At 49.1% G+C, this 27,324-nt stretch overlaps 1 protein-coding gene across 4 annotated transcripts in view; it reads left to right on the forward strand.

Annotated features, from left to right (window-relative positions):
- Positions 1–27,016, forward strand: part of IQSEC2 (IQ motif and Sec7 domain ArfGEF 2) — a 269,869-nt gene extending 242,853 nt beyond the window's left edge. For 3 of the 4 annotated variants that reach the window (XM_069209291.1, XM_069209293.1, XM_069209292.1), the window contains 4 exons: positions 107–268; positions 579–752; positions 11,711–11,760; positions 23,800–27,016. In XM_069209291.1, coding sequence (XP_069065392.1) covers positions 107–268; positions 579–752; positions 11,711–11,760; positions 23,800–24,900 — 1,487 coding nt within the window. In that variant the 3' untranslated portion in view covers positions 24,901–27,016. The remainder of the gene's footprint in view (positions 1–106; positions 269–578; positions 753–11,710; positions 11,761–23,799) is intronic. The other variant, XM_069209295.1, reaches the window with a different exon arrangement.
- Positions 27,017–27,324: the final 308 nt, after the last annotated feature.

Genomic DNA, 27,324 nt, shown 5'->3' on the forward strand with positions numbered 1-27,324 from the left:
AGTAACTTGTTCTCCGGTGCCTTTGTTCGTGCGATTGGCGTTCAGTGCTCCTTTTTCTGGCTGGTGTTCCCTGCTCATGCACGGGTTGCGGGTTTCTTCCCCTCAGATTACCAGCATGGAATCAAGCTGCTGTCTGCCCTGCCTGGTGGTGAGCGGAAGGTGCTGATAATCTTCAATGCGCCCAGTCTGCAGGACCGTCTGCGGTTCACTAGTGACCTGCGGGAGTCCATTGCCGAGGTGCAAGAGATGGAAAAGTACCGCGTGGAGTGTAAGTGTCCAGAACGTCTTCAGTGTGATTTCCTTTCTTTAGGATGGGGGTGGTTGGTCAGACAAGGGTAAGGCCCCTTCCTGTGCCTCTCTCCTGTGGCGTCATGTCTCCTTACTGGAGTGTGTCTCTGCACTCCCAATACCGAATGATGATTTATGATACGCCATTGCTGTCCATTATCAGGTGCTGATGGAAGTCGGTCTTCTATGTCTCCAGTGCAGGGCCTATTGTAAAATATTGGGCATTCTAGAGATGTGATACTACAGGTAACTAACTCTCACACCTCTGCCTGTCCTCGCCCACCTCACAGCTGAACTTGAGAAGCAGAAAGGCGGGATGAGGCCCAACGCCTCTCAGGGACCTGGACTTAAGGAGGCTATGAATGGCACACTGACCCGCACCAGTCTGGAAGACACCTACGCTGCTGGCGATGGCTTGAAACGCAGCACACTCAGCAGCTCTCTGCGAGACCTCTCCGACGCAGGTGAGTCAGTGGCCTCTTCCCCTCTCTACGTCGTCTAACTGATAGTGCTTGGTGAACATTCCTCTGCCAACCCATTTGCTGCCACTACTTTCACTGTCCTCTGCCAGCCTTTCAGAGTCTGTCTGTGCCCCTCACTGATGAGAGACTTTGGGCCTATTTTATATGTTAGCGGATAGGAAACGCCATCGCAGTGGTGACGGTGTTACCTCCCTGCCAACATAGTGGTCCGCACGCCTGATTTCAATGGGAGCAGACCATATTTTGGCTACTTTGTCACCTCCGTGGCCAAACGTCTCTGACAGCCTGCCGGAGTGAGGGCCATTGGAGAACCGGCTTTATGCCCATCTGTCCAATTAGGATGGGCAGACAAATAACAGATTTTTACTGTGTGTCACTGCCAGGCAAACCCTGGAGATACGGGACGCAAAATGCCCCCCACGCCATGGGAGATGACTCCCTTGAAAAGGGGAGCATTATCTTTTTTTGTTTTCAAAACCAAAATCCTGTTTCAGGATGTTCTTCTGGAAACAAAAAAGAAAAGAAAACAGTTTGTTGCAAGGGTCTGTCATGCTGACAGCGCCGACAGCAACCGCCATGACAGTTGCCCTGCCAATACTTCAGAAATGACCACCTGCTTGCCAGTCATTTCTAATTTTGGCATACAACATCTCCATCAGAAATGCGAGTAACTCAATCCATCGCCCACCAACAATCACACTAGGCCCTTAGTCATTTAGCGGAGTGAGGGGAAGCACTAACATCTTCCTAGAGGGACGCCAGAACCTTGGTGGACCACCTGCAGTGTGTGGAGGTGTGAAAAAGATGAATTCTATAGCCTCTTGGATTCAAAGCCACTGTGTCCGTCTCACACCCTTGTGGAACTGTGACTGGCCGGAGAAATACTGAGCACAGAGGCTTCCTTAGAGATGAGGCACAGACTGGCACAGGAGAGGTACACAGACTGGCACAGGAGAGGTACACAGACTGGCACAGAGATGAGGTACACAGACTGGCACAGAGATGAGGTACACAGACTGGCACAGAGATGAATTAATAGGTTGCCATAGAGACAAGGTGCACAGGCTGTCACAGAGACGAGGTATTCAGACTGGCACAGAGTTGAAGTACACAGACTGGCACATAGACACATTAATAGACTGGCACAGGTGAGATACACAGAGTAGCACAGAGTTGACATAAATTAACATGAATGAAGATGCAGAGTCTGACAAGGAGGCGCGGCACAGAGACTGACGTGGAGGCGAGGCACAGAGACTGATGTGGAGGCGAGGCACAGAGACTGACGTGGAGGTGAGGCACAGAGACTGACGTGGAGGTGAGGCACAGAGACTGACGTGGAGGCGAGGCACAGAGACTGACGTGGAGGCGAGTCGTGGAGGCGAGGCACAGAGACTGACGTGGAGGCGAGGCACAGAGACTGGCGTTGAGGTGAGGCACAGAGACTGGCGTTGAGGTGAGGCACAGATAGTGGCGTGGCGGTGAGGCACAGATAGTGGCGTGGCGGTGAGGCACAGATAGTGGCGTGGAGGTGAGGCACAGATAGTGGCGTGGAGGTGAGGCACAGATAGTGGCGTGGCGGTGAGGCACAGATAGTGGCGTGGAGGTGAGGCACAGATAGTGGCGTGGAGGTGAGGCACAGATAGTGGCGTGGAGGTGAGGCACAGATAGTGGCGTGGAGGTGAGGCACAGATAGTGGCGTGGAGGTGAGGCACAGATAGTGGCGTGGAGGTGAGGCACAGATACTAGCGTGGAGGAGGGGCACAGATACTAGCGTGGAGGAGGGGCACAGATACTAGCGTGGAGGAGGGGCACAGATACTAGCGTGGAGGAGGGGCACAGATACTAGCGTGGAGGAGGGGCACAGAGACTAGCGTGGAGGTGAGGCACAGAGACTGGCGTGGAGGTGAGGCACAGAGACTGGCGTGGAGGTGAGGCACAGAGACTGGCGTGGAGGTGAGGCACAGAGACTGGCGTGGAGGTGAGGCACAGAGACTGGCGTGGAGGTGAGGCACAGAGACTGGCGTGGAGGTGAGGCACAGAGACTGGCGTGGAGGTGAGGCACAGAGACTGGCGTGGAGGTGAGGCACATAGTGGCGTGGAGGTGAGGCACAGATAGTGGCGTGGAGGTGAGGTACAGATAGTGGCGTGGAGGTGAGGTACAGATAGTGGCGTGGAGGTGAGGTACAGATACTGGCGTGGAGGTGAGGCACAGAGACTGGCGTGGAGGTGAGGCACAGAGACTGGCGTGGAGGTGAGGCACAGAGACTGGCGTGGAGGTGAGGCACAGAGACTGGCGTGGAGGTGAGGCACAGAGACTGGCGTGGAGGTGAGGCACGGAGACTGGCGTGGAGGTGAGGCACGGAGACTGGCATGGAGGTGAGGCACAGATAGTGGCGTGGAGGTGAGGCACAGATACTGGCGTGGAGGTGAGGCACAGAGACTGGCGTGGAGGTGAGGCGCAGAGACTGGCATGGAGGTGAGGCACAGATAGAGGTGAGGCACAGATAGTGGCGTGGAGGTGAGGCACAGAGACTGGCGTGGAGGTGAGGCACAGAGACTGGCGTGGAGGTGAGGCACAGATACTGGCGTGGAGGTGAGGCACAGAGACTGGTGTGGAGGTGAACCGTAAAGCACAGGCAGCCGCACAGAGGAGAGGTAGGGGCAGGTGGCGCAGTACCTTTCTCTCGCACTGACCTCGACTCCCCTCCTATGTGTGACATGAAGAGGCCTTGTGAGCTGGACATCGCACCAGGGATTCTTCTGCCCCTCCGCTGTACTGACTGCTTTGCTGAGAACCTGTGCCCTCTTCTTGCCTATTAACCCATATTCCAATTTCAGGATGATGCATCCAGACTATACATGAGAAAGTGGGTGTGTGGGTCAGGCTGTTAGAGGTTTATGGGGGCAAGAACTGTGAAATGGTAATGGTGGTAGCGGCTGTGAGATGGTCATACCGGACAGGAAGTTCATAAGACTATTTTATTGCACTTAAAGACTATAGGAGGCAGAGGCTGTGTCGTATGTTTGGGGTTTAGAATTGTTACCTAGGACACAGGCTGTAGGAGGATAATATGGGAGCCTTTCAGAGGGTCCCGTGAGGAGCAGAGAGTTTGGGAGAGTTATAAGGTATACGAAGACCTTAAGAGACATAAGTAGGGATGGGATGTGAGTCGGTGTTATGGGAGCAGGGACTGGGAGGGTTTAATAAGAAACACTTATAAAGTAGTATGTATGGGGGCAGGGAGTGACATGGCAAAAATATATGTATGTTTGATAGCATGTGTGGCTATAGATAAACATGCTCTGCATACTTCCGCCATTTAGTGTTGGGTCCAGAAGTTTACAAGTTGTCTTTGTTCGAAAAGTCTTTGGTCCTTGATTCCATATTCAGATTGTTTTCTTCTGCTGTCTGGTCTAGTCATATTCTCTCTGAGCTTCGGTTCAAGACTGTAATACGTCTCTTCTGTTCTCCAACCCCATCAGTATAGTTTACAATCAAGATTTTCACCCTTTTTTCGTATATGGATCGAAAAATCTTTGGACAGTTTGGTTTATTTTTCCAGATCGAGGCCCTTCGGCCCGCGCCTTTAGGCAGCCATTTCCTACACCATACACATTGGATAATGAAGAACTGATGGAACAGACGCCATTTTGTTTCTGTCCCAAGAACCATTTTAAATTTCCTCATACCAATCATCATCAGATCTGTAACCTCTGCCTGTCGCCAGATCTTCGAGAGGGATATTGTGAGGTCTGCCAATCCTTCAGATCGAAAAAAAACTCTATGCACCAGAAGAGCTTGTCGACAAGAGATGCAGAGGCAGGAGATAGAAGACACTTCTGACATTTTCAGTGTCCCAGACCCCGCGTTGGAAGCAGAGCAGGAGATCCATAAGGCCTCAGCTGCAGAGGAGTAGGCGTTCTCCATATTGGACTTGGGATCAGAAACAGAGGTGCCCGCTTGGACAGCAGACCGGGAGTAAATCATGTACTGTTCCACCCTGAAACGTTTTGAGGGAAGCTAAAGATATGGAGCCACCACTGCATTCTAGCCATGGCAAGCATCGAAAGATTTGCTTCGATGCCCCGCCCTCGGGCCCAGCACTGAAGCCTAAAATAACAGTGCTACCCTCCACATTAAGCAGAACATCTGCAATTTTGGTGCCGAAACCCATCACCTCTCATACGGGACCAGCTTTTTCAGCTCTGAAAAAATACTCCGCTCCGACTGTTTCGGCACGGAAAGTAAACTCGATTCAGCACCAAAAAGACTAGAGTGCGACCCACATTCAGAATCAAAATCGCCTTCGGAGTCAATTCTCCATACAATGAAGCAGAAGCTACATAGCAAGCAGTCTCAGCTTCAGATTCAACCTCAGACTGAAAGGGTGCTGGTAAAGACTGTTACCTCCACCCACCTCTAAAGGACAATTGACTTTTGAGGAGGCTATTGATCCATATACGCCTCCACCCAAACAAAAGAGAACGGAGAAGGACACCACAGAGGTTCCACCACCTCCGTCACCAGTCACCACACTACCTTCACACCCTCCGTCTCCACCATCATCTCAGGGCGACCCCTTGGGTATTACACCAGCAGGACATGGGGATGACATGCACACCCACATTCTGACATTGCCCCTTGGTGTCAGTATGAGGTGGATACCTGAGCTGATACTGACATCGAGTCCTACCCAGCTATACCGTCCCCTCCAGGCGACACCACTTCCTTTCAGGAGTTAGTAGGGCAGCAACTTACCATCACGTCCCACCACACAAAGATGCTGTAGAGGATAACTGTGTTTGAAACCCTATCTGCTTCACATAAATCTACTCAGAATCTCCCTGTGCTTAAGGGAACGCTGAGACTCGCAGATGATGTATTTCAAGATCCAGCGAGGGTCGTTACTCCTAGGATAGAAAAGTAATGTAAGGCATCCCCCTCAGACCCTCCATACTTCAAGGGCCCAATACCTGCGCATTCTTTTCTAGTCACCAGTGTTAGAAAGCAGGTCAACTCCCAAGCTGCTTAAGATGCGCCTCCTCCTGATAAGGAAATCAAAGTTTTAGACGGATCAGACAAGCGTGTAGTGGCACATTGCAAACATACCAGGTCTCCTAGCGAGAGATGACAGGGCACACTGAGACGAGATGGAGCAATTGCTCCAATACCTCCCAGAAGAACACAGGAAAAGGGGACAGGAAAATGTCAATAAAGGCCAACTCATATCCAATACTGCTGCTAGGGGAATTAATGCTAGTATCCTCTTACGGAGGCATGTATGGCTACGCATCTCTGGTTTTAAACAGGAGGAACAGCAAGCCATCCTCAAAGTACCTTTTGACAAGGAACATTTATACATGCCGCAAGTACACCAGGCCTTAAAAAAAAAGTAAGAAAGGCAATGAGTTGGCCAAGTCCATGGGAGCGCTTCAGCTTCCCATCTGCTGTGGTACAAGTCTCCCTCAGGTGAGGCATCTACATCCTACACCAAACACCATCCACACACCTCCTCGCACAGAGGTTTTTACAAAGGCCCACAGGAGAGATAATTACAGAGGCAGAGGTAAAACCGCCTCTTCAAGAGTCGCTACCACTGTCCCCAGACAGTGACTGTCCACGGCTTCCCTCCAATCACAAAAGTGGATATTATCCATCATGGGTATTGTCTGGAGCTCAGTTCCACACCTCCATGTATACCACCTCGCAATCACAGACTTTTAGATGATCACATCACACTCTTAAAGCTGGAGGTTCACTCCTTATTAGCCAAAGGGGCAATAGAGCCAGTTTCTTTTCAGTACAAGGAGCGGGGTATACTCTCTTTACGCTCTCATCCCAAAGAAAGACAGCTCACTCAGGCCCATTCTGGATCTCAGGCCACTAAACCATTACATCATATCAGAGCACTTTCATATGGTCATATTACAAGAAGTACTTCCCCTGCTACTACAGGGTGATTACCTTTCAGCATTTGACCTATTTTCATATCCCCGCACACCCGGATCCCTGGAGCTACCAATTCAAAGTGCTTCCCTTCGGAGCAACCACACCACCAAGGCTATTCACAAAGTGTCTAGAGGTAGTACCTGCTTATCTCCACAGACAAAAGATTCATGTCTAACCCTATATGGAGGACTGTCTCATAAAAGGCAGCTCTCTAAAACAATGTCTCTCATGTCCAAACCACAATGGATTTACTTTACCAGTTAGGATTCACAATCCACTTCCAGAAATCTCATCTCATTCCCTTCAGATTCAAACTTTCTTAGGGGCCATAGTAAATGCACACCCAGGTACAGCCTGCGTGAATTCTCAAAGGATAGAGAATTTTCAACAGCGGCTCCTTCGCTCTCGTCCCACTCAACAGGTGACAGTGAAGTTAGCCACAAGGAATGACGGCTTCTTGCATGGTAATTGTGCCACAGTCACGTTTTCACATGCTTCTGTTGCAGGAATGTCTGTCACGCCAGGGGTCTCAAGCACAGGGCCAGTTGGAAGATCTAGTGTTGGAAGACAAAGGCATCTTTTCCTCTGTGCAGTGGCGGAACAAGGTCAACTTCTTGAAAGGGTGGACATTTCTAGACCCTGTTCCTCAGATCATTTTAACAACAGACGCGTTACAGACAGGTTTGGGTGCTCACCTAAAGGACCTGACAATACAGGGCCCTTGGGATTCCACACACAAGACTATGCACATCAATTCCTTGGAAATGCTAGCAGTTCATCTAGCACTCAAAGCTTTTGTGATGCACCTAACCAACAAGGTAGTACTTATTTGCACAGACAACATGACATCTATGTTCTATTTGCAAAAACTGAGGGGGCACCCATTAAAGCTGCCTCGTCTCACACAGACAATTTGGCATTGGGTGATCCACTACAACATTCACCTGCTAGCAGAACACCTCCCAGGATCACACAATAATTTTGCCGACCTCCTCAGCAGGATGCAGCAACAAGTCCACGAGTAGAAACTCCAGCCCAGAGTCCTACAACCCTACTTCCAAAACAGGGGTGCTTCAGACATAGGTCTGTTCACAACAGAAGAAAATGCAACATGTCCAAAATTCGCATCCAGGCTCCCACACCCTCAATCTAAAGGCAATGCCCTATGGATCACCTGGTCAGAGATATTTGCTTATGCTTTTCTGCCTCTCTCTGTCAATCAATCAATCAGTTTTTGTAGAGCGCAACTACTCACCCGTGAGGGTCTCAAAGTGCTTTGGTGGATGGGCAGACAGAGCCATGTCTTGAGATTCTTCCTGAAGATGTTGAGCGACAGGCTTTGTCTGAGGTGCAGGGGGAGGTTGTTCCAGCTCTTTGCTGTGAGGTAAGTGAAGGACCTTCCTCCGGCGGTGGTTTGTGCATCTCGCCCCGTAAGTTTCATCAATAAGAATGTGCAGTAATGCAAAGGTCTCCCTTTCTATATCGTCCTCAATGCCACCCCATATTCCCGTGGATCGACCACCATCAGGTCTGCAATCTCTGCCTCTCCAGTGACTAGGACGATACCACTTGTGCAGCCTGCCTCACCCTTCGATCCCAAAAGACGCTTCATTAATGATGCAGGCAGAGGTGGACCGATCAGAGGATGCAGAGGTAGGATTCGGAAGATACCCCCTACGTATTTGGGGAACATGGCTCCAAGGCAGAGGAGGAATATCCAACCTCCCAAACACATGCGGGTCCACTCGTCTCTGAGCCCAGAGACTGCCGTTTCCTTCAAGTTTGAGAAGGAACAGAAACAGGACACAGGTGCCTCGCAGACAGGGGCAAAGACAATAGTGAGTACCTTGCTGTCCGAAACTCAGCGCGATCCAGCACAACGGCCTCGAACTGAGGCAGGACACCACCGCTGTTGAAGCTGGGCTCCAAGCTCAGTGCCCTAAAGACCCACGTCAAGGCCACCACTGCCTTCAGGCCAACAAGGCTTCTGCCTTCTGGCTCTGATGCAACTCCTCTTTTGAGCCAAAGATCCTGGAAAGCCTGAAATCGAAGGAGACTTTGGCACTGGCACTAAGACATTGTCTTTGCCAACCTGCATCAGTGCTAAAACTGCTGCAGACTCCATGAGCTCTCCCAGTGCCGAAAGTCTCCTCACCGGTAGGCTCTGAAGATTCAGAGCAACCTATCATTCAGTGCCTGTAGAAAGAATTGGATGCTTGACAGAAACACCTGTTTATACGCCCTCAAACAGGCAAAATAACAACAAACGTCTACCAAAGCCCACAGAGACTTTGCCACACAAGAGGAGGCTCATTTTTTAGGAGAAATTGCTTTTTTTCTCTCCACCACTTCCTAAGCTCAAAAAGCATAAAAGCAGCGGCACGAGCCCGCCTGTCCACCACCGCCTTTTCCTGCACCATCTTCACCTCTTTTCTTCTCCACTCTGCTGAGGGGTCACCTCACTCTCCTTATGAGGAAGATTGCCCAATACATCCTGCAGACCCACATGACAGACAGTACGCCTGTGCCTATAGTGTCCCATGGGATCATTGTATGTAACCCGCGGGAGACACAGGTCTGTGTCTGTATCCAGCCCGGCCATCCCTCCCAGACTACATTACCCCCGACAGGAGGTAATCCTTGAAGTGGACATGCATGTCCTCCATAAATATGATGACTTATTGGTAGAGACAGTATCCAAAACACAGCGGACAAACCAGATGCTCACCATGCTTCAAGGGATGCTCGAGATCTCAATAGACTCCTCTAAGAAGCCTATTAAAGCTCAGGTCGTCACCCCGTCGGATGATGAGAAGTAGAAACGTTCTCCCGATGACCCTCCCTGGGCCTGGGCAGCTTCCACCTGATTGTCGAGTTGTGCGTAGTACCTGTGAATGCACCGGCCACAGAAGGCGGTCCCTTGCAGATAAGGAGAGCAGAAAGGTAGATTCGTCAGGAAGAGGGCAGCGGTGCGAGTGCCTGCCCACTAAAATTGGCAACTCTGTTGGTTTGCTTTGCTGGTGAGATAGAGTCCACTGGGACACAATGCAAGCATCTCCAGAGGAATTCAGGCAGAGTGGGAGGCTGAGTAAAATACAATTTCAAACTTCACTATCCGCGAATACCGAGGCCATGACATCAATACTAGCGTCCTAATAAGACACTACGCCTAGATTCATGTTGCTGGTTTAAGGCAGAGGTACAACAGCATTTACCTGATTTGCTGTTCAAGGTGAACACCTCTGTGGTGGACACGTTGGCGGAATTCAGAGGAAACTTCAAAGGGACAACGACCCAGCTAGCCTATGAGGGCCCTACAGACATCTACTCTGAGAGGCTTCTTTCCCAGGTAGCAGTAAAGGGCATGTGGCAAAACTACCTGCCCAGACACTCCTTCATATGAGGCACACAGAAGCAGGCCTACCGCCAGCAGTCCCCAAGGGGTCACTCCAAAGGCACATTTGGAAACAACAGAGGCAGAGGCCAGGGAGAGCAGGTAAAGGGGCCTCATCCACTAAGCAGCAGCTCTCTGTCTCTCCCCCGATCATACAACACTGTCGGGGGAAGACTCCAGAATGTCCTCACTCGCTGCCAAAATATTGCATCTGACAAGTGGGTGCTAGGCTTGGTTCAGCAGGACTACTGCGTAGGGCTTCTCACAACACCACCCAGCATCCCCCCTCTCACGCACAAAGACCTTCTCCGCAGTGAACGTCTCCATCTCTTACAAGAAGTGGTCCAAGCGCTCCTCCATAAGGGCACCTTCGAGCCAGTGCCCACCTCCCAAAAGGAAACGGGGGTTTATTCACTGTATTTAATATATCCCCTGAAAGGGGAACTCGCAGACCCATCCAGGACAGCAGGCCCCTCAGCAAATATGTTCTCTCAAAACATTTCCATATGGTGGTGCTGCAAGCGACTACATGGCTGTGTTAGACCTGAAGGACTCCTCCTTCCAGAATGCCATCCATCCCGCCCACCGACATTAACTGCGTTTCATTGTAAGTGGTCAGCATTATCAGTTCTCCCTTTCGACGTCACCACCGCTCCAAAGGTCTTCTCCTCGTGCCTCGCAGTGGTGGCAGTCCATTTAAGGAGATAGAGCATCCATGTGTTTCCCCTACTCTGCGATTGGCTGAGCAAGAGTACAAGCAGCCGGCAGTGCCTACGGCACCCATAGGCCATTATCTCCCTTCTTCACAGTCATGGTGTCACCATAAACCTGCCCCACATCAAACCCTCCAGATTCAGCCCTCTTTTGGAGTGATTCTGAATCAGTCAGCAGCAAAGCCTACCCAAGTCCTCAAAGGAGAGCACCCTTTGGCCGGCGGGCACCTCTTTTTCAGCCACAATGTCACCCCCCAGTAAGAACTGTGATGCGCCTCTTGGACATGATGGCCTTGACACTGCTATCATACCCCAAGCCCAGCTACACCTGTGCCCGTTGCAAACATGCACCCACCCCTGATGGATCTGCAACAAACTTTCTACAAGTGCCCCAAAATGGATGTACTGCTTTTTTGGAAACGTTCATGCAGATTAGTGAAATGGTGCCATGGTTATTAAGAAAACAGAAAATGCCTTTCCTATGGGAACTGATATAACCTTAGTTACGCTTGTGCTACACATACAAGACTCGTTTACAATCAGGGACGGCTGTGTCTGGAGGGCAGGGGATGGAGAGAGAGATCCCTCTATTCAGAGGGACTGAGCTGCAGTATTTGTACAGTGACTATTAACAATTTACAGGGAAGAGCCTGAGGGAAGTAGAGAAGGCAAGAGATGGGCCGCCTTTACTTAGATGAGGTGTTTGAGAGAGTTCTAATGTAGGGGCATACAAGCGGCAGCGTGATCTCTCTGGCGTGATGGTGGTAGAGGAAGTGAAATATTGGTTGTGCATCATGTGTTTTTGATATGCTGTGTGAATTGTTGCACCTGCTGTGTGGGCTTCTCTCTCTAACACTTGCATGTCACTAATTCGCTTCAGGGAAGCTACGACGTCGTAACAGCGTTGGATCCCTAGACAGCACCATTGAAGTAAGTGTTGCCGTGCATGTGCCTGGTCCAGAGTGCTCCCTTTCACCACCCTCCTCTCCCTGCCCTTCATTCTCCCTGCCCTCCATTCTCCCTGCTCATCTCTGATGCTGGTGGGGGAGAGGTAGAAGAGTACAGAGGCTGATGTGGGGCGTACAGTGAAGGAGCCTCCAATAGTGACCCTTATCTCGAGGATCCTGCACTGTTTCTTAGAATAAGAAAATCCCTCCTGCTTTGTCCCTTCCTAGGATGGTATAACCTCTCCCGCTGTGTGATGGTCTTAAATGGTGTTAACTCTCCAGCTGCTTCCTCTCATGTTCTAGTGTTAGATGTTGTAGTGTGTGATGTCCAACTGTCCTGTTACTGAGTGATGACATCTTTCCAGCAGTATGCTGCTGTGTCCCAGCCTAGGATGATATGTTCTCTCCTGCTGAGCTCCAGCTGGGACAGGCTACATTCTCTTGTTGATTTGTGGTCTAGAATAGTCTGATCTCCCAAACATGCCCTGGGTAAGATGATTTCATCTCCAGACACAATGTTGGCAGAGTAACCCATCTGCCAAAATCTAAATCCGATCCTCGAAGCTTGCAGCTGTGTTCTTGTCCAGCTTGTGAAGGAGTGTTCTCTCAAGTTGTGTCTGGTTTGAGGTGATTAAATCGCTTCCGCTGTGTCCCGGTCTGGGATGGTCCACTTTTTCAAGCTTTGTTCCTGTCTCACTTGATGCGGTGTATCCGGCCTGTTCCCATTTGGGCTTCTGTAATCTCTCCAGCTGTGTTATGCTGCTGTGCCCCAGAGTGGGGATAGTAGCATCCAGAGTCGCTGTGTCCCTGTAGCTGTGGCCAGGGTGTGATGATGTACTCTCTCCGGCTGCATCCTCTTTATGGGGCCGTAACATCTCTAGCTGCTTCCTGGTTTGGGATGGTGTGATCTATGCAGAGGTATACTGGTCCAGAGTGGTTGTACCGTGTGATGATGTAATCTCTCCAGCTATGTCCCAGCTTGGGATATGTGTAACCTTTCCAACATTGTCCTGCTGTAATCTCCCAGCTGTGTCCCAGGGTGATGTTATCACTCCAGAAGCCTCCTGTAGTTGTGCTGTAATCTTTCATCCTGTCTCCTGACTTTGGGTGTGCAACCTCTGCAGTTGTGCACTGGTTTGGGATGTCTAATCCTCCAGGTGCTTCTGGGTTGAGGTTAGAGCAATCCATCTGCTGTTTCTAGGTGTGTCCTCATCTCAGGTGTTATAATCCATCCTTTTCCAGCTGTGAGTTAGCATAAACTCAAGTGTCCTTTGGTATACTGGTGGAATCCCTTCATAAGTATATTAATTATGGCTTAATTCACCCAGTTGGTTCCGTATACATTGAAGGCATGTCATAATTTCACACAGCATAGTCCTGGTTTATTTATTAATATTTAGTATTTTCTGTAAATAGGTCTTGGTTTCAGATGGCAGTCTTACTTTGCGTTTTGATGTGTTGATTTCCTACGGTGCTCTCTCACTTGTTTTAGTGTATTCTGTATTTATCTGTAATGGGATCTCTCTGGTATTTATAAAAAGTAGTGCTAAAGAAGAGCAGATTGTGAAGCCAAGCGTGCAAGGGCACCTCTGCTGATTGGAATGTTTCTGAAAGGTAACGGCCGGATAGGTGATCTGCACCAGAAAGGGTCAGGCCTGACACCCTGCAGGTGAGATCTCTAAATCCCATGGACACTGACGCCTCATTGAGGTGCTCAAAATCACACAGTTTAGTCGTCTCTGCATCTCAATGTTGAGATTTCATTCACCATGTGAGTTGTCCGCATCGCTCAGGGTTTCTCTACTATGGACTGTACTATAGAGACGCACGCCCTAGGGTTGTCTGTCACCAATCTTCACAGGGGCTCTGTGCCTCACCTCCACCTCCTGAACCTCTCGTGCTGACCTCTGAGGGTACTGCCTCTGTTCTTGATTGAGGATGACAGTCCAGCAGCCACCACTCCAGAGGACACTGATCCTAGTTCCACATTATGAACTGTCTCTTTTTCCTCCTTTGAATGCACAGCATAATGAGCTTCCTGCTCCTAAGAAACACTCTCCTCAAACCACAACATTGGATCGGTCACAAGAGACCCGGCGAGGAGCGCTGTAGGGAGTTTTATCATAAAAACATCCATAGTGATAATGGTCACTTTGGAGAAAGAAACGTTGAACAGCATGCCCCAAGCTAGAAGCTTTCCGTCCCACCCCTCCTTCGAGCCTTGCGGGGCTTACTGTATCAGTTGATTGAGTACTTGAAAAAGATTACTTCAGGATATTATGAAAGAAGGCACGATTATCTAAGATTATATCATCGCAGCAGATGCAATGATGATTTCCCATTTTTGGAGTCTTTTGACTCGTTGACCTTGTCTCCCATGAACTGTCCCGCCGCGTGCTTCTCAGTTAACTGCTTGCATTCCGATGAGGAAATGCAAAATATGAGATCCTAGACTGGCACCCTCCAGTGCGCCAGCGATCTACTGGCATGGCAGAGAACTGTGTTTCATGGTTCGGGATCAACTCTTGCTTTCCTAGCTCCCTCTCTCTGGAATTCTCTTCCCTCTTACTTGCGTCATGAAAGGGTGTTCATTAGATTTCGCAAAGAGCTTAAGACATGGCTCTTTAACCAGTAATTGCCTAAGTTGCTCGCCTGAGCCTACGTTTGTCTTGCATTGTCTTTAGCGCCGGGAAACCTTCGGGTAGCTGTGCGCTATATAAAATCTATAAATAATAATAATAACTCTTCCCCTGAGGAGCAGGGCCAATACTGACTTGCATAAGGCGGGCCTTTGTTGGGAGTGGCACTGTGGCCAAAAAACTATGAGTTGGATGCTGCCCAGAGCGATTGGCAGTGGTCTAGACTATTTAAAAACATTCCTCCCATCACCTTTGTGTGTTTAAAGAATCACTCTGCGCCATGGGTCCAAAATAACATTTTTATGTTCTCCGCCCTGTAATCAAGGGGGTGAACATCCTGTTGAAGTCCCTGGCCAAGGCTGTTATAAAACACCAGTGCAACAAGTGTCTAGTCTCCTAATATTTTCAAGTTAAAAAGGTAGATGTAACGAAGGAATTCAGTCTTGTACTGGATGTGCGGAGAGAGGCGCACAAGTGGATTATAATAGAGAAGTTCAGGATATCATTGTTTCACATCTTTTGTACGACAAGAAGACTAGATGCAAGCAAGCCGTAGATCCACAAGTTGATTGCTTTAATCTCCCTATCTCTGCAAGACGCAGCAGTTTCTATGACTCAAGATAGGCAGCAAACCAAAGGTCTACCCAGATGGCCATCTCTAAATGTGTAGTCATAGTCCTGGCTTTCCTTCAGTGCATAGGAGAATTAATGTATCCCTTCCTCAATGATTGGCTCCCCGAAGTGAGTGGTTCTTCAAGATGTACTTGATACAAAACCTTCAGAATGTAGGTCTCCAGGTCTGCACAGATCAACCCTCTCTCATTCCTGCTCCACACATGCAGTACAAACTATTGTCAGTGGAGCACAAGTGTCCTCCCCTTGCACGGGCATCTTGTTGCAGTCCGGCAGCTCTCCTCTACATTGGGTTCTTAACAATGTTGCACTTTACATGAGGCCTCCTCAGAGGTGTCAAAAGCATTAGGGTGCCAGAAGTCAGAGACTGGGGCGCCCAGATTCTGCTGCGCTTGCCAGCTTGGTACATTAGTGTCAGAAAAGGAACAATCTATTGTCGCTAGAGAGCTGTAGTGCCATATTGACATCCTGATGTCACAGGGCAGATGGTCTTCCACAAGACAACAGTGTCACATCAGCGTGTTGGAGTTGAGGGAAACCAGCACACCATCAGAAGTTCCTTCCGATGACATATCTTTCTGGATCCTCCACTGTAGAAGCTACGCTACTATCATGCATTATCTGAAGAACCGGGGTGCCGAATCGATGGGCCCCTCGCTGCTATCAATGAATATCTGCATCAGAGTACTGCATCACCCAGACTTTCAGAATGCAAAAGCGGACAAACTGAGCAGATATCTGTATGAACAGTCTAAATCTTATCAGCTTGGGGAAATCCATGCGCTAATCCGGAAGGAAATTGTAAAAGCCCTTCCTGCACTTCCAAGAACTCAGAAGCTCAATACCTGGGGAATCCTTTTTTGATAAACTGGTCGAGAGCATTTCTGTAAAGTTTTACTCTGACCCCACTCCTTTTGGATCTCCAAGCAACACCATAAAATGAGAGATTGCTGCAGATTGGCCCAACCAATGATGGTCTCCGGATCGCCTGAAGTTGCCAGTTCTTAAGAATAGGAGGCTTTGCTGCAGGTCATATCACATTTCCACATTCTCAGGCTTAATTCTCTGTCTGAGCCTTCAGTTCTTGAGCTTAACTGACAGTTTCTTGAGAATGGCAACCTGAGTATTCTGAATGGCCATCCCTAAAGAAGGCAGACGTCCATCCACAACACCTTTGTGCTGCTTCTGACCGAGGAGGTTCTTCAGCTGCTCTGTGGAAGAGGTGACAGACCAGATGACTTGGGGTCTGAGGAAGTTGCAGCACTCCCAGGGGGTGCTATGTGAAGAACTGTGCCTTGATTTTCTTGACACTGTCATAGACCAGAGGTCAGAGACCCTTCTAAAACCATCCGCTACTGTGACTTGAATACACTTAAGGGGCAAGAACGGCTTTACTGAAGCCACTGAAGTGGGGAAGAGCCACACTTACCAAACTCCCCAACGCTTCTTTTCATATTCTTCATCACCCAGCATGGAATAGCTTCAGAGACTCCTGGACATAGGTTTGGTTCGGCCCTTTTGGGGATCATTGCCCTAGTGGTTTCTGCAACAATTGTGTATTTGTGTCATTCCTCTCAGTTGGGTCTTGGGGTGGCTTCGATACTCAGATCCATTGTTTTTGTACTGGGTCTCTGTGTAATTCTCTCAGCTGTGGCTGAGTTGGGTTGTTTTATCCAAGACCGTGTCATTTTATCTGCTGTTTCTTGGGTAGTTGTAGCCGATGTTTGCTGCTTTGGCTGATGTAACCCTCCCACTCAGTGCTGCGTGTTGTCATGTTTTACTCCCAGCACCTTGTTGCTTTGACACAGTGTAACATAGTAAAAAAAAGACCAGTGTAATCTTGGCAACTGTGTGTGTTCACATCTCTGCTGGTTTATTGGTTAAGGTGCTGCAGCCTTTTCAGTGGTGTGCTTTTGTTGGGAACGTTTACCCTGCCCCCATGGTGGGCCTGCTTGTGGTAGTGTGACACTTACTGTGCTTGTTGGTGGTGGGTGCTGTGACTCTTCTGAGGGTGTTCTGGCATGAGATCCCTTTTCCCCCTTGTACTTGTTGGGCTTGTTCAAGCTGCTGGCACAGGATATTATAACACTTTGCATGGTGATGGCAGCGTGACCCTTCGAGAGGTATGCTCGTTGACGATGGTGTCATTGTGCCTGGGGTGCACTGGATTTTGGATGCTGTACCTCTGCTATGGGAGCGTTGGTGTGGAAAGGTGGAATGCTTTCAGAGTTGTGCTTGGTTGGTGTCCTGGCTTGGGATGGTGGAGGACTTCCCCCACTGGCTCTGTCCTCAGGTTACCCTGACAGCCCCTTTGCAGTTTTCCTTTGTGTTCTACATGTGGGGGAGTCCCACCTCCTCGACCCCTTCCTGTGCCCGCGCCCTTCCTGCTTGAGACCATACTCCACGCATGCACAGTCCCCACCATCTCCCACCATCATTAGTCCTCCCATAGTTCGATTACACAGGTGTGTTCACTTCAGTAAATGTTTCTTCCTGACATGATATCGCTATTATAAATCTGTCCTGAGTATACATGAACCATGGGCTGCACACAAGGTGTGAAAAGGTGTCTAATGTAGTGTAATCTGCACTATCTCCTGACCCTAAATGATGCGTTTAGAAGTTATGTCATCCGAATAACCTGCTAAGTGGTGCCTGCAGTTGTTCTGAAGAAAGGGTAAAGTTCCCTAAACTGCCTTCTTCTACCTCATTATTAACTGTTCAGGGCAGAACCAGCCCAGCTAAGACGAGTGTGCGCCTTTTAGGTCAGTAACTGATGCGCCTTGGTAACTTGTTTGGGTACTTTTCTTCAAAAGCCGTGCTACTCTTGCGCAAAGAAAGGCTTCTACCCTAAAATAATATAAAGATAGAACTTCCCTTTCTAGAGTACTGCATGCCTTTTTATTACGGGCCTCTGTTTTATCCATCTGAGGACATTTGCTTCTATTGCCAAAAAATAACCTGTTGAACCGAGCTGCAGGACATGTATGACACCGAGGGCGGGGTAGTGGTAAGTCCTGTCTCGCTTGGAAGTAATAACAGCACATGAAGGTGCTTCAGATGACGCCTCCAGGGCTGTAACACAAACGGCGCATTCTCCTTCTTTGCGCCAGGCACATCTCTTAAAAGGTGTGCCTGACGCAAGCAAGGAAAATGCGCTGTTAGCATGAGTGCGCCACCCCCAGGGCAGCTTGGAAGCCGCCACTCTGCTTTTTACTGTGCAGGCAGCAACCCACCTGCGGATCCCCTTGCAGGTTAGTGCAGTGAGTGACTACACCTGCCTGCAAGAGGGTGTCTGAGGGGGTCCATAGGGCCCCGTTCTCATCCTCCAGAGGGCTGCCATCAGGGGGCGCACTGACAGTGCTCCACTTTTTAGGTGCACCTCCTGACAGCTTCTTCGCCTCTGCACCCGCGTCTGTAGTACAGCATGGACACAGACGCAAAGAGATTCCCTCATCTGTATGGGGCCACGCCCCCATGCAAATAAGGGAACGCCCTCTGGTAATAGCGTTGAGGCTACATGTATGCCAGCGCCGTGGGTATTACATGTCTGCAGCCCCTTCTGTAATACCAATACTAATCCTCTAATACGCCCCCAGGTGGAATGAAACAATGACATCATGGAAGTTTGTGGTTGAGAAGTACGTTTCGGCTTTTCACAACCGATCCATGAATGTCTGAAAAGTTGCACAGGCCGTGTAGGCTAAAGTGTAAGGCTTTCAATGGAAAGAAGCACCGCAGAGTGAAAATTCAGACATAAGCAGATGTGCAAATAACTCATGGTGAAGTCAATTACTGGTCAATTTCTCAATCTTCTTGTCCAGCAGAGGCATGGGATAAGCTTTGAACTCAAAAATGTTTTTTTTCCTCTCCAGGTTGTCAGCCTCCATTTCTCTTAGGCTTTGCAAAAGATTTCTTAACTGCAGTACATAATATGCCAACAAAGTACTCTTCTTTCTCTGACTTGCACTCTTCTATGGCCGAATCTAGGTAGTTTTGTGCTGGTGCCCAAACACAGCTTCGAAAGAGCTGAATCCCGTGCATGCTTGTGGAGAGCCTGGAGTGACACTAGTACCAGCCAAAAGACCTGCCCCATGTTTCCCCGTCAAACTGGTGAATTTTCATAAGGTTGTAGCCCTTTTGATTTGTTTAATCTGTAACGATCAATAGATTTGCGGTTACACCCCCTCACTGGTAACAGTTCTGGGTAAGCTGTGATATACTGAAGTATGACCCGGATGTGTTTATGCCTCTCCTGGAGGATTCCAGCAGCCGATGTTGTCCATCCCAATCCTACAGAAGGGTATTTTGATGATGGTAATGGACCCAGTGGGGGTTTCCTTATGGTAGCTGAGTAGTTCAACTGGCAGACTGCACATTGTTAGCAATATCTGCTTATTTCTGCTTCAATTAGCAGTCAAAAGAATATTTGAAAGAGTATTTTTGTTTTTTATCTGAAGCCTTATGTCAGCAGTGCTCACCGTAGAACAGTCTTCTTGACTGCAGGCCAGCAGGTATGTGTTTTCAGGTCTTTGGCACTCTTCAGTGTGCTTCTGTTCTGAATGTAATTCTCATCTCAGGCACACAGCAGGACATACTGAAAAGTGGGATCCAGTACCTGGCCATCTCTGAAAGAGAACTATTGTCCAACGGCCAATCAGTGTTTTGTACACTTGAATGAGTTGCCAGAAAGAGCTCTCTTTTCTGCTGCTCTCTCTTTTTGACTGGTGATTTTCTTCTCTTTTGGGCACTGAACTGCAGACTGTCTGTCTGTCTGACAGACAAGAAGATTCTCCTGGTTCACATCTTTCTGAAAGGTCTTGTTTTGGGATATGAGTGAAGTTTCTTTAAAGGAAGAGTAGCCAAGTCTGGCATAGACCGGTGAGCTATACTCAGTAACTTTAAAGGTGATTGTTATAGCAACTAGGAGCCAGAGAAAAGGATGAGGAGTGATGTAGGTCCACATCAGTCAGTTGAAGAGCTTTCTGGTGGCGGCGTTCTGAATTTTCTCTCATTTCTACTGCATTAATAGCGGTGCTCCTAGGACGAGTCCATCATGTTTTTCATATGTCAGGGTACTACTGCAGTTGTAGCTTGGACCTTTTGTGGGAAACCAAACTTCGAAGAGATTTCATCATATAATGCTTAATTTAACCACTTGATTGAACTGGATTTAGGGGCTAGCTTAGAGTCCAGCACACCTCTAAATTCTGCATTTCAGCTAAATACATTGTGGGGCCCATAGTTCCTCGGATCAAATGATTGTTGGTTGATGATTCATCCGTTTGCCCTATACATGTTTCTCTGTTTTTGCAGTGTTGAGCTTGAAATGGTTGTTTAGCAAACATCCAGTGGTCTCCTGCTTGAAAGCATTTCCCCATGGCACATGAACCAATGTTGGGTCAACTTTCAAGCTTTAGAATGAGTTGCATGTCACCCGCATAGTTCCAGCACACACGTTTAAAGAAGGGTACGAGATCTGGTAGTGGATTAGTATTAAAGTTGAGGAGAGCAAAGATTGATCCTTGCGCAGATGGCAGCTGATGTTGTGAATGTTTTTGAGAAGAGAGGAAAGCTTTATGATGAGCGTCCTGTCAGTGCAGTAAGACGTGATCCATTTCAAGACGGTCCCTTCAGTTCCTAAGCCACAGTCTTGGACGGATGGTTGTTGTGGATAGTCCTAAAGGCTGACGTCAGATTAAGTAGACGTTGCGCCTCTGCTGCGCTCCATTCAGTGGTTGTTTGATGTTGTTCGTCGTTGTAATCCGTTGCATCTCACCTAGGAGGGCTTCCTGAGAGGAGCGTCTCCTTCTAGTTTTATAGCATCCTTATTCATCAGCTTTTGGCCCAATTGTAGTCCTAAAACAGCCTGTTTGGTGCTCTCATGCTTATCTAGCATCCCAAGGTTTTGTCAGTTGCCAGAAGAAATACATATAAAGAAGTGTCTGTTGATTTGATCACGACAGGGGTTTTGACGTCCTGGCACCATGAATGCAGGTGAGAGGTGGTGTACTGAGCTGGGTTTCATCTTTTCTCAAAAACATTAGTACTGTCTAGAATTAGTTAGGGTGATAGTCTATTGGTGGTTACCCCAGTATCTGCTCTCTCCCCAATCAACGCCACTCTTCACTCAACTGCTAGGGTTATCTCAGGTGGAACAATATATATGACCAAACTACGTCTTTGCTCAGAGAACTCACTGGCTTCTTCTTGGAGTGAAGATAAAATGTAAGATATCCTGGAATACACTTAAAGCCATACACACGTATCAAACTGGATAACTCCACACCTCTTTAAGGCCCATAGATATCTTAGAAGTATTTAAAATCTGACTCATGAAATCAGGAAACACAGAATTCAGAAAGTTGTCATTCGTTTATTATGTAGTGCCGTTCTGGCAATTTAGACCTTGCTTCTAGCAAAACAGGTGTACAGAATTTTGACTGCAGTTTCATTAAAAAAAAAAAAAGATTTCTCTGGAGTAAGTATAGTCAAGGCCTCTATTTCTCTTTAGGAATGACTTTGGCAACGATGTACTACTGGGCATCCCACATGGTGCCCTCCATGCCAGGAGTTTTGTTATCTACCCAAATATGTGAACAAATTACACCTGTCCTAGTTGAGTTTCACTAGATTCCAGCTGACTTCAGAATAACATTTAAATTGGGATGTGTGGCTTACAGAGGTAACCACCTCCTCTTCCTATCCCACGAGTTGCCTTGCTCAAACAGTCGGGGAGTGACAGAGCATCACGGGTTTGCTTGAGTCTTTGGCACTCCCACCTAGATTTAAGATTTTTGACAGGAGTTCAGCCACCTCTTTTACTTCATCTTAACAGGTCCTGGAGAGCTTGTCAGGCCTTTCTTGGCACTCAGAGAAGAAATCTGCGCAGCAGACCAGAAACAAACCAGGAGGCTAGATTACCTTTGACATCATGCAAGTCCCCAACTAGTGTAGTGGGAGAGAGACTGCAGGCGTTTCCAGGGATCCCACATGAGGAATGGCCCACTGTGGAGCCTCACCTTGGGACATGTAGGCTAGTGCCTGACAGAACGCCAGGGCGAGGCAGAGCTCCCACCCATGTCAAGAGGTTGGAAACCGCTCTGGTGCACACCCCATTACATGCGTGTTGGTCCCAATGGCATCCACCAGGTCACAAAAACCTGTTCGCCTCCTGGGATCTTGAGCATCTTGCTTTCTCCATCTTGGGAAAATTCTGTCTTCTGGAATGACAGTGGGAATTGGGCCACCCCATCTTATTTCCCAAAAGCTGCCCAGGCTGGCCCCAGTGCCCACCTTCAACTTTGAGTGGTTCCTTCCTAGACAGGACCTTCACTGAGCTGTAATCTGCCTTTAGACCAGCCTTTCCACGTACTTTCTAGTCACTCTTACAGCAGGCAAACTGGCAACCAGACTCCACGCATGCAACCATTAGAGCTGTCGACTGTTAGTAAAAGGTATCTGTACGTATGTCTACAGAGAGTCACACGGCCATGTACCCATCTACAATGGTGAACTTACTGGTGTCCCGATCACTGCATTCACCCACTCTCTAACCCTTGGTTTGCAAAAAAGAGAAGGCATTCTTTAATACAATTTAAAAAGTGCTGAGGCAGTTCCCCCAACCTGTTGAAAGTAAGGTACAAGGTTTCAGATATGATCAAGACACTACTGATGGAGACGTTTGATTAGAGGTGAGTAGCTCTTTGCTGTTGATGTGTTTATGCAGGGCACGTTACACACTGTGGACACCCAAAAACTGTGGAAAGGCATGGTGAGGGCATTAGGGCCCCCATTCAGTATGAAATTTAGGGGTTTTCATGGGGTTCTCCTTAACTGCTCAGCATCTCTGCAAGTGGCTCATCTGTCGTCAGTCTTTTTAGGAGTGTGCAAATCCTCATCATCCTTCCCCATCCTGCTTCCAGAGCAAACCATGGAGTGTTGTCTAATCTCCCTTCCTAATAAGGGATTTTCATTCCTCTTCCATAACCTGCCAGCATGGAGAGGAGCCTAAGACCCTCTCCACCTTCAATCCATGCACAGCTGTCTTAGCTGCCCCTGCCCTTTCGATCTATGGAGGCATGTCCAAGACCTCTACTCCCTTCAATCTATTGACAAGTGCTTATGTCGGCCACCCTCTTCGCTCCATTGACAGATGCCTAAGTAGCCCCTCCCTTTGAATCTACTGACATAAGCCTAACTAGACTACCCTCTTCGATCCCTGGGGCGATGCCAAGTAGACCCTCCCCTTCAATCTACTGACAAATGCTCAAGTCAGCTACCCTCTCCGATGCACGGTGAGGTGCCCTTGTCGCCCATCTCTTTTAGTCAGTGTGCCCAAGACCACCATCCCATTCAAGCTGTGCGGATATTTTCAAGTAATTGATCTCCTTCGGTCCAAGGAGAGGGGAAGAGTTGCCTATCCATATGACTGATCCATGTAGGACTCTCTAAGTCTCCCCTTTCTTGTCCCGAATCCAGAAGCAGTTGAAGGAGGCGCCGTCTGCCATTCCGACTGCATGGGAGATTTCTGCATGTCTGCTCTGCTTAGGAAGCGGATTCAAGTGCCTTGGGCAGAAACAAAGAATAAGAGATTTGATGGGCCAGAGTTTAAACTGCTGGCGGGGTAGAATATGTATCAAGTAGATACAGAACGGATAGGCATGTGCGGCTTAGTGACCCTGGTCTGCATTGCATTGTTGAAAGCCGAGCACTAATGTTTTCTCTCTCTTTTCTCCACTTCCCTACAGGGTTCTATTATTAGCAGCCCACACCCGCATCAGAGGATGCCGCCTCCACCAACGATGCCACCCCCACCTGCCGAGGAGTTCAAAGTACAGAGGCCACCTTCCAACTCCTCATCCTCCTTCCTGGGGTCTCTCTTTGGGAGCAAGCGTGGCAAAGGTCCGTTTCAGAACCTTCCCAGCTCCATGCACAATCCTCACAGCAACATTCACAATACACACATGGGTACACACAATACCCATCCATCCATGGCCATGGCTGACAGCCATTCTAAAATCCAAGCGCTGCATGCCCAGTACTGCCACAACCAACCTGCTATGGCTCAGGCACCTCCCCCGTACCACCAGCAGATGCCACAAACAATGGCACAGCCACCACCACCTCAACAGCCACCACCACCACCACCTCACCAACGCTATCATGCACAGACAGGCCCTCAGCACTTCACCCTACAGCGGCAGAAGAGGCCTCCACAGATAACACTGCCAAACTCGCCACATCCTCAGTATGTGATGCATGGGCGGCACCCAGGGAACACACCATTGTCGCCACCATCACTGTACAGCCCAGTGCCTCAGCACCCTATGACCCACACGTACCCCCAGCACCTTCACCAAGGTCCTCAGCACTCTATGCAGAAGCAGCCCCCTAAGCACTTTGTCTTCACCCACCACCCGCAGATGATGGCACAGTCCCACCATGCACTGCAGCACAGCCAGCGCCAGGCAGCCGGCCAGTACCCCATGCACCAGCATCCTATGCAGCATTCCCAGCATGGTGCAGGGCACCCGCAATCCCCCCTCTCACCCCAGTCCCCGATCCCACCACACCCGTCCTACCCACCACTACCTCCTCCTTCCCCTCATGCTCCACACACCCCGCACACACCGCACACACCACACACACCACACACTCCTCATACACCACATACGCCACACACACCACACACACCACTCACTCCACACACTCCACTCTCTCCGCACTCCCCACTGGGCCCAACATCACCTATCCTGCAGCATGGGCAGCATCATCCAGGACAGCAGTCCATGGCTGGCCAGCCTTCCTCCAAGCCCAAGCCGGTCAACAGAATCAGCACCGTGGTCTGAGCTGCAGGAACTTGAGGCCATATTGGAAAAAAAGAAAATTGTCCTCCTGGAGCCTTCTGCATTCCCAGGAGAAGAGGCACACATCAAACGGCTTTGGCTTCCCCTCCAGTCACTTGCTCAGCTGGTGGTGAGTTCCTGCCTTCTGACTTATCCGGCCCCCTTCAGGACACAGTACCAGACACTCTTTCACCCGTCCACTCCGTCCTGCTGTTTCTTGGCGGTGGCATCGTGCTTCCCTTCCACAAAGCTGCCAGATAGCCGCCAGCTCTGGAAGTTTCAAGGGAGTCTTGTGCAGGTCTCCCTTACGACAGCGGAGATGGGACTCTGGGTGCTTAGCTCAGGTGCTCAGCTTGCTTGTTTTCTGACTGGGCACCTTTGTGTCTGTTTTTGTTATGAAGAAAAGGTATCCTCAATTCTCTGCTGCTACGGGGTGCCAGAGGACACACTGTACAGGGCTGCAGCCAGTAGCAGGTTCCTGGCAAACCACATACGCAGTGAGAGCAGATCATGGAAGGAGCATACGCAGCCATGACATCCGGATTTGGAAAGCTGGTGAATTAATGTGATGCGTCTGATGCCATGGGTCCACATTGCACACTCTTGTTGGGGTCCTGAAGCCCTCAGTCCATTAGGCTTGCACACTGCGGGTAGTAGTTATCATCCTGCTGCTATGAACATACCGTCCTAACTTCAGCATTGTGTGCCATGTCAAGATTTGTGGATTGAGAGCAGGAGGGGATAGTGCACCTGCTACTCTGTGGGCAGGGAATGGTTGAATGTACATAGGATTTCCAGGGTGGTAGGAATTTGTCTGTGGCAAATAAGACTAATCTCACCTTCTAGTCTCAGGTTAATGTGGAGCGTGAGGCTCTGCTCCCAGACGATATTACCGTCAAGAATCTTCACAAGACCTTTAAGGGATATTCTCCGGAAAACCCTGGAGAGCACAAGCAGCAGACCCCATGTGGGACAATGCCCTGGGGAACCATAAAATGTCAGGTACAGTGAAAGAGATCACCCTGGACAGCCTGGGAGGTTCCTCCATAAGACTCTAGAGTTGATCGTTCCTGAAGGTGCTCTGTAGGATCCTCTGTAGGATGGAGGTCTTGGGATCCTTACATTGAACATGGACCACAAGGTCTTATGTTGAGTGCAGTTCCAGGATACCATGTGTGGGAATGTAATGCTTTAAAAGCTGCTGCAGGTGAGGCTGCTCTAAGGAAAGGGCCAGAGGTAGTGGGATAGAGAACTTCACTCTTAAAGACCTGTATAGGAAATATCTCTTGAGGACGCTCCATAGGACCGTGGCTGCAATAGGATATTTCAGTGAGAAACAAGGTGTAGGATATGGCCCCTGTAGACGTGGTGTGGGGTATTGCTGCTAGAGAACCTGCCCAGGTTACTTCCCTCATAGGCCCTGTGTAGGATATTGCCATGTGAAACCTGGTGTAGGATAACGCCCCTATAGACGCGGTGTGTGATATTGTCATTGGAGATGGTGCGCGGGAGACTCCTCCAATAGACCCTACGCAGGATATGCCGTGGGAGACGGTACATGGTGTATGAATAATATTGCCCAGAAGACCCCGGGTAAGATATTGCCGTGACAGACCCGACATGTGGTATTTCTCTCGTCCACATGTGTAGACCTGATGTAGGACCCTGTCGAGGGACATTTTTCAGGCAGACCGTATTGAGTGTTGCCCGGGAGAGCCTCTGGTGGCTCTGGGCTGCTTCTGGGTGATTGTTCCAAGTGATCCTTCTGTCTCCCCATGTTCTCCCACAGACAGCTTCCCAGACAGGCCTCTTTTGTCTCTTGTTTACAGTCTCCAGTGTGTGCAGCCTGGACCTGGCTGTGAAGCTCTGCACAACTCCTGCGGCACAATGCAACACAGCAGTTGCAGGCGTCGTCTTTCACCCCTCCCCCTTACTTACCCCGCTCTTTCTTCATCCCATCAAAGACCTGTATACGTTTTACTGACACTTTACTTAAGAAATGTTGCAGTTTTGCAAACTTCCCCAGCTAGTCATTTTGCATTTTGATTAGATTGTATTAGTATGTTTAGACAGACATTTGGTCCTTACAAATAAACACACTCCATTAACATGCACAGAAGCTATGCTTGAAGGACACTTACTGAAGACAGAGGTATCGCGATGGTGCGTTGCGCTGCGCGCAAGCAACGGAGCAGTCTGCCTGCTGAAATGGTAACGGTGGCCAACTCAGGACCAGCAGCACTAGGCCAGGGCCAGAGTTTCATGGTAACCTCCGAATATGAGAATTAGTTCCATTAAACTTTTAAGGATGCAGATCTTTCATCCGTGCCTATCCTGGAAATATATGGACCCGGGCCTCCTACGGTGCACACTCCTTCACTACAGCAACAAAGGTTAGTTGTGCTGCTGTAGGTGTGCAACCATTGG

Source organism: Pleurodeles waltl, chromosome 10, assembly GCF_031143425.1.
Source record: "Pleurodeles waltl isolate 20211129_DDA chromosome 10, aPleWal1.hap1.20221129, whole genome shotgun sequence".
In the NCBI taxonomy this organism is placed as follows: domain Eukaryota; kingdom Metazoa; phylum Chordata; class Amphibia; order Caudata; family Salamandridae; genus Pleurodeles; species Pleurodeles waltl.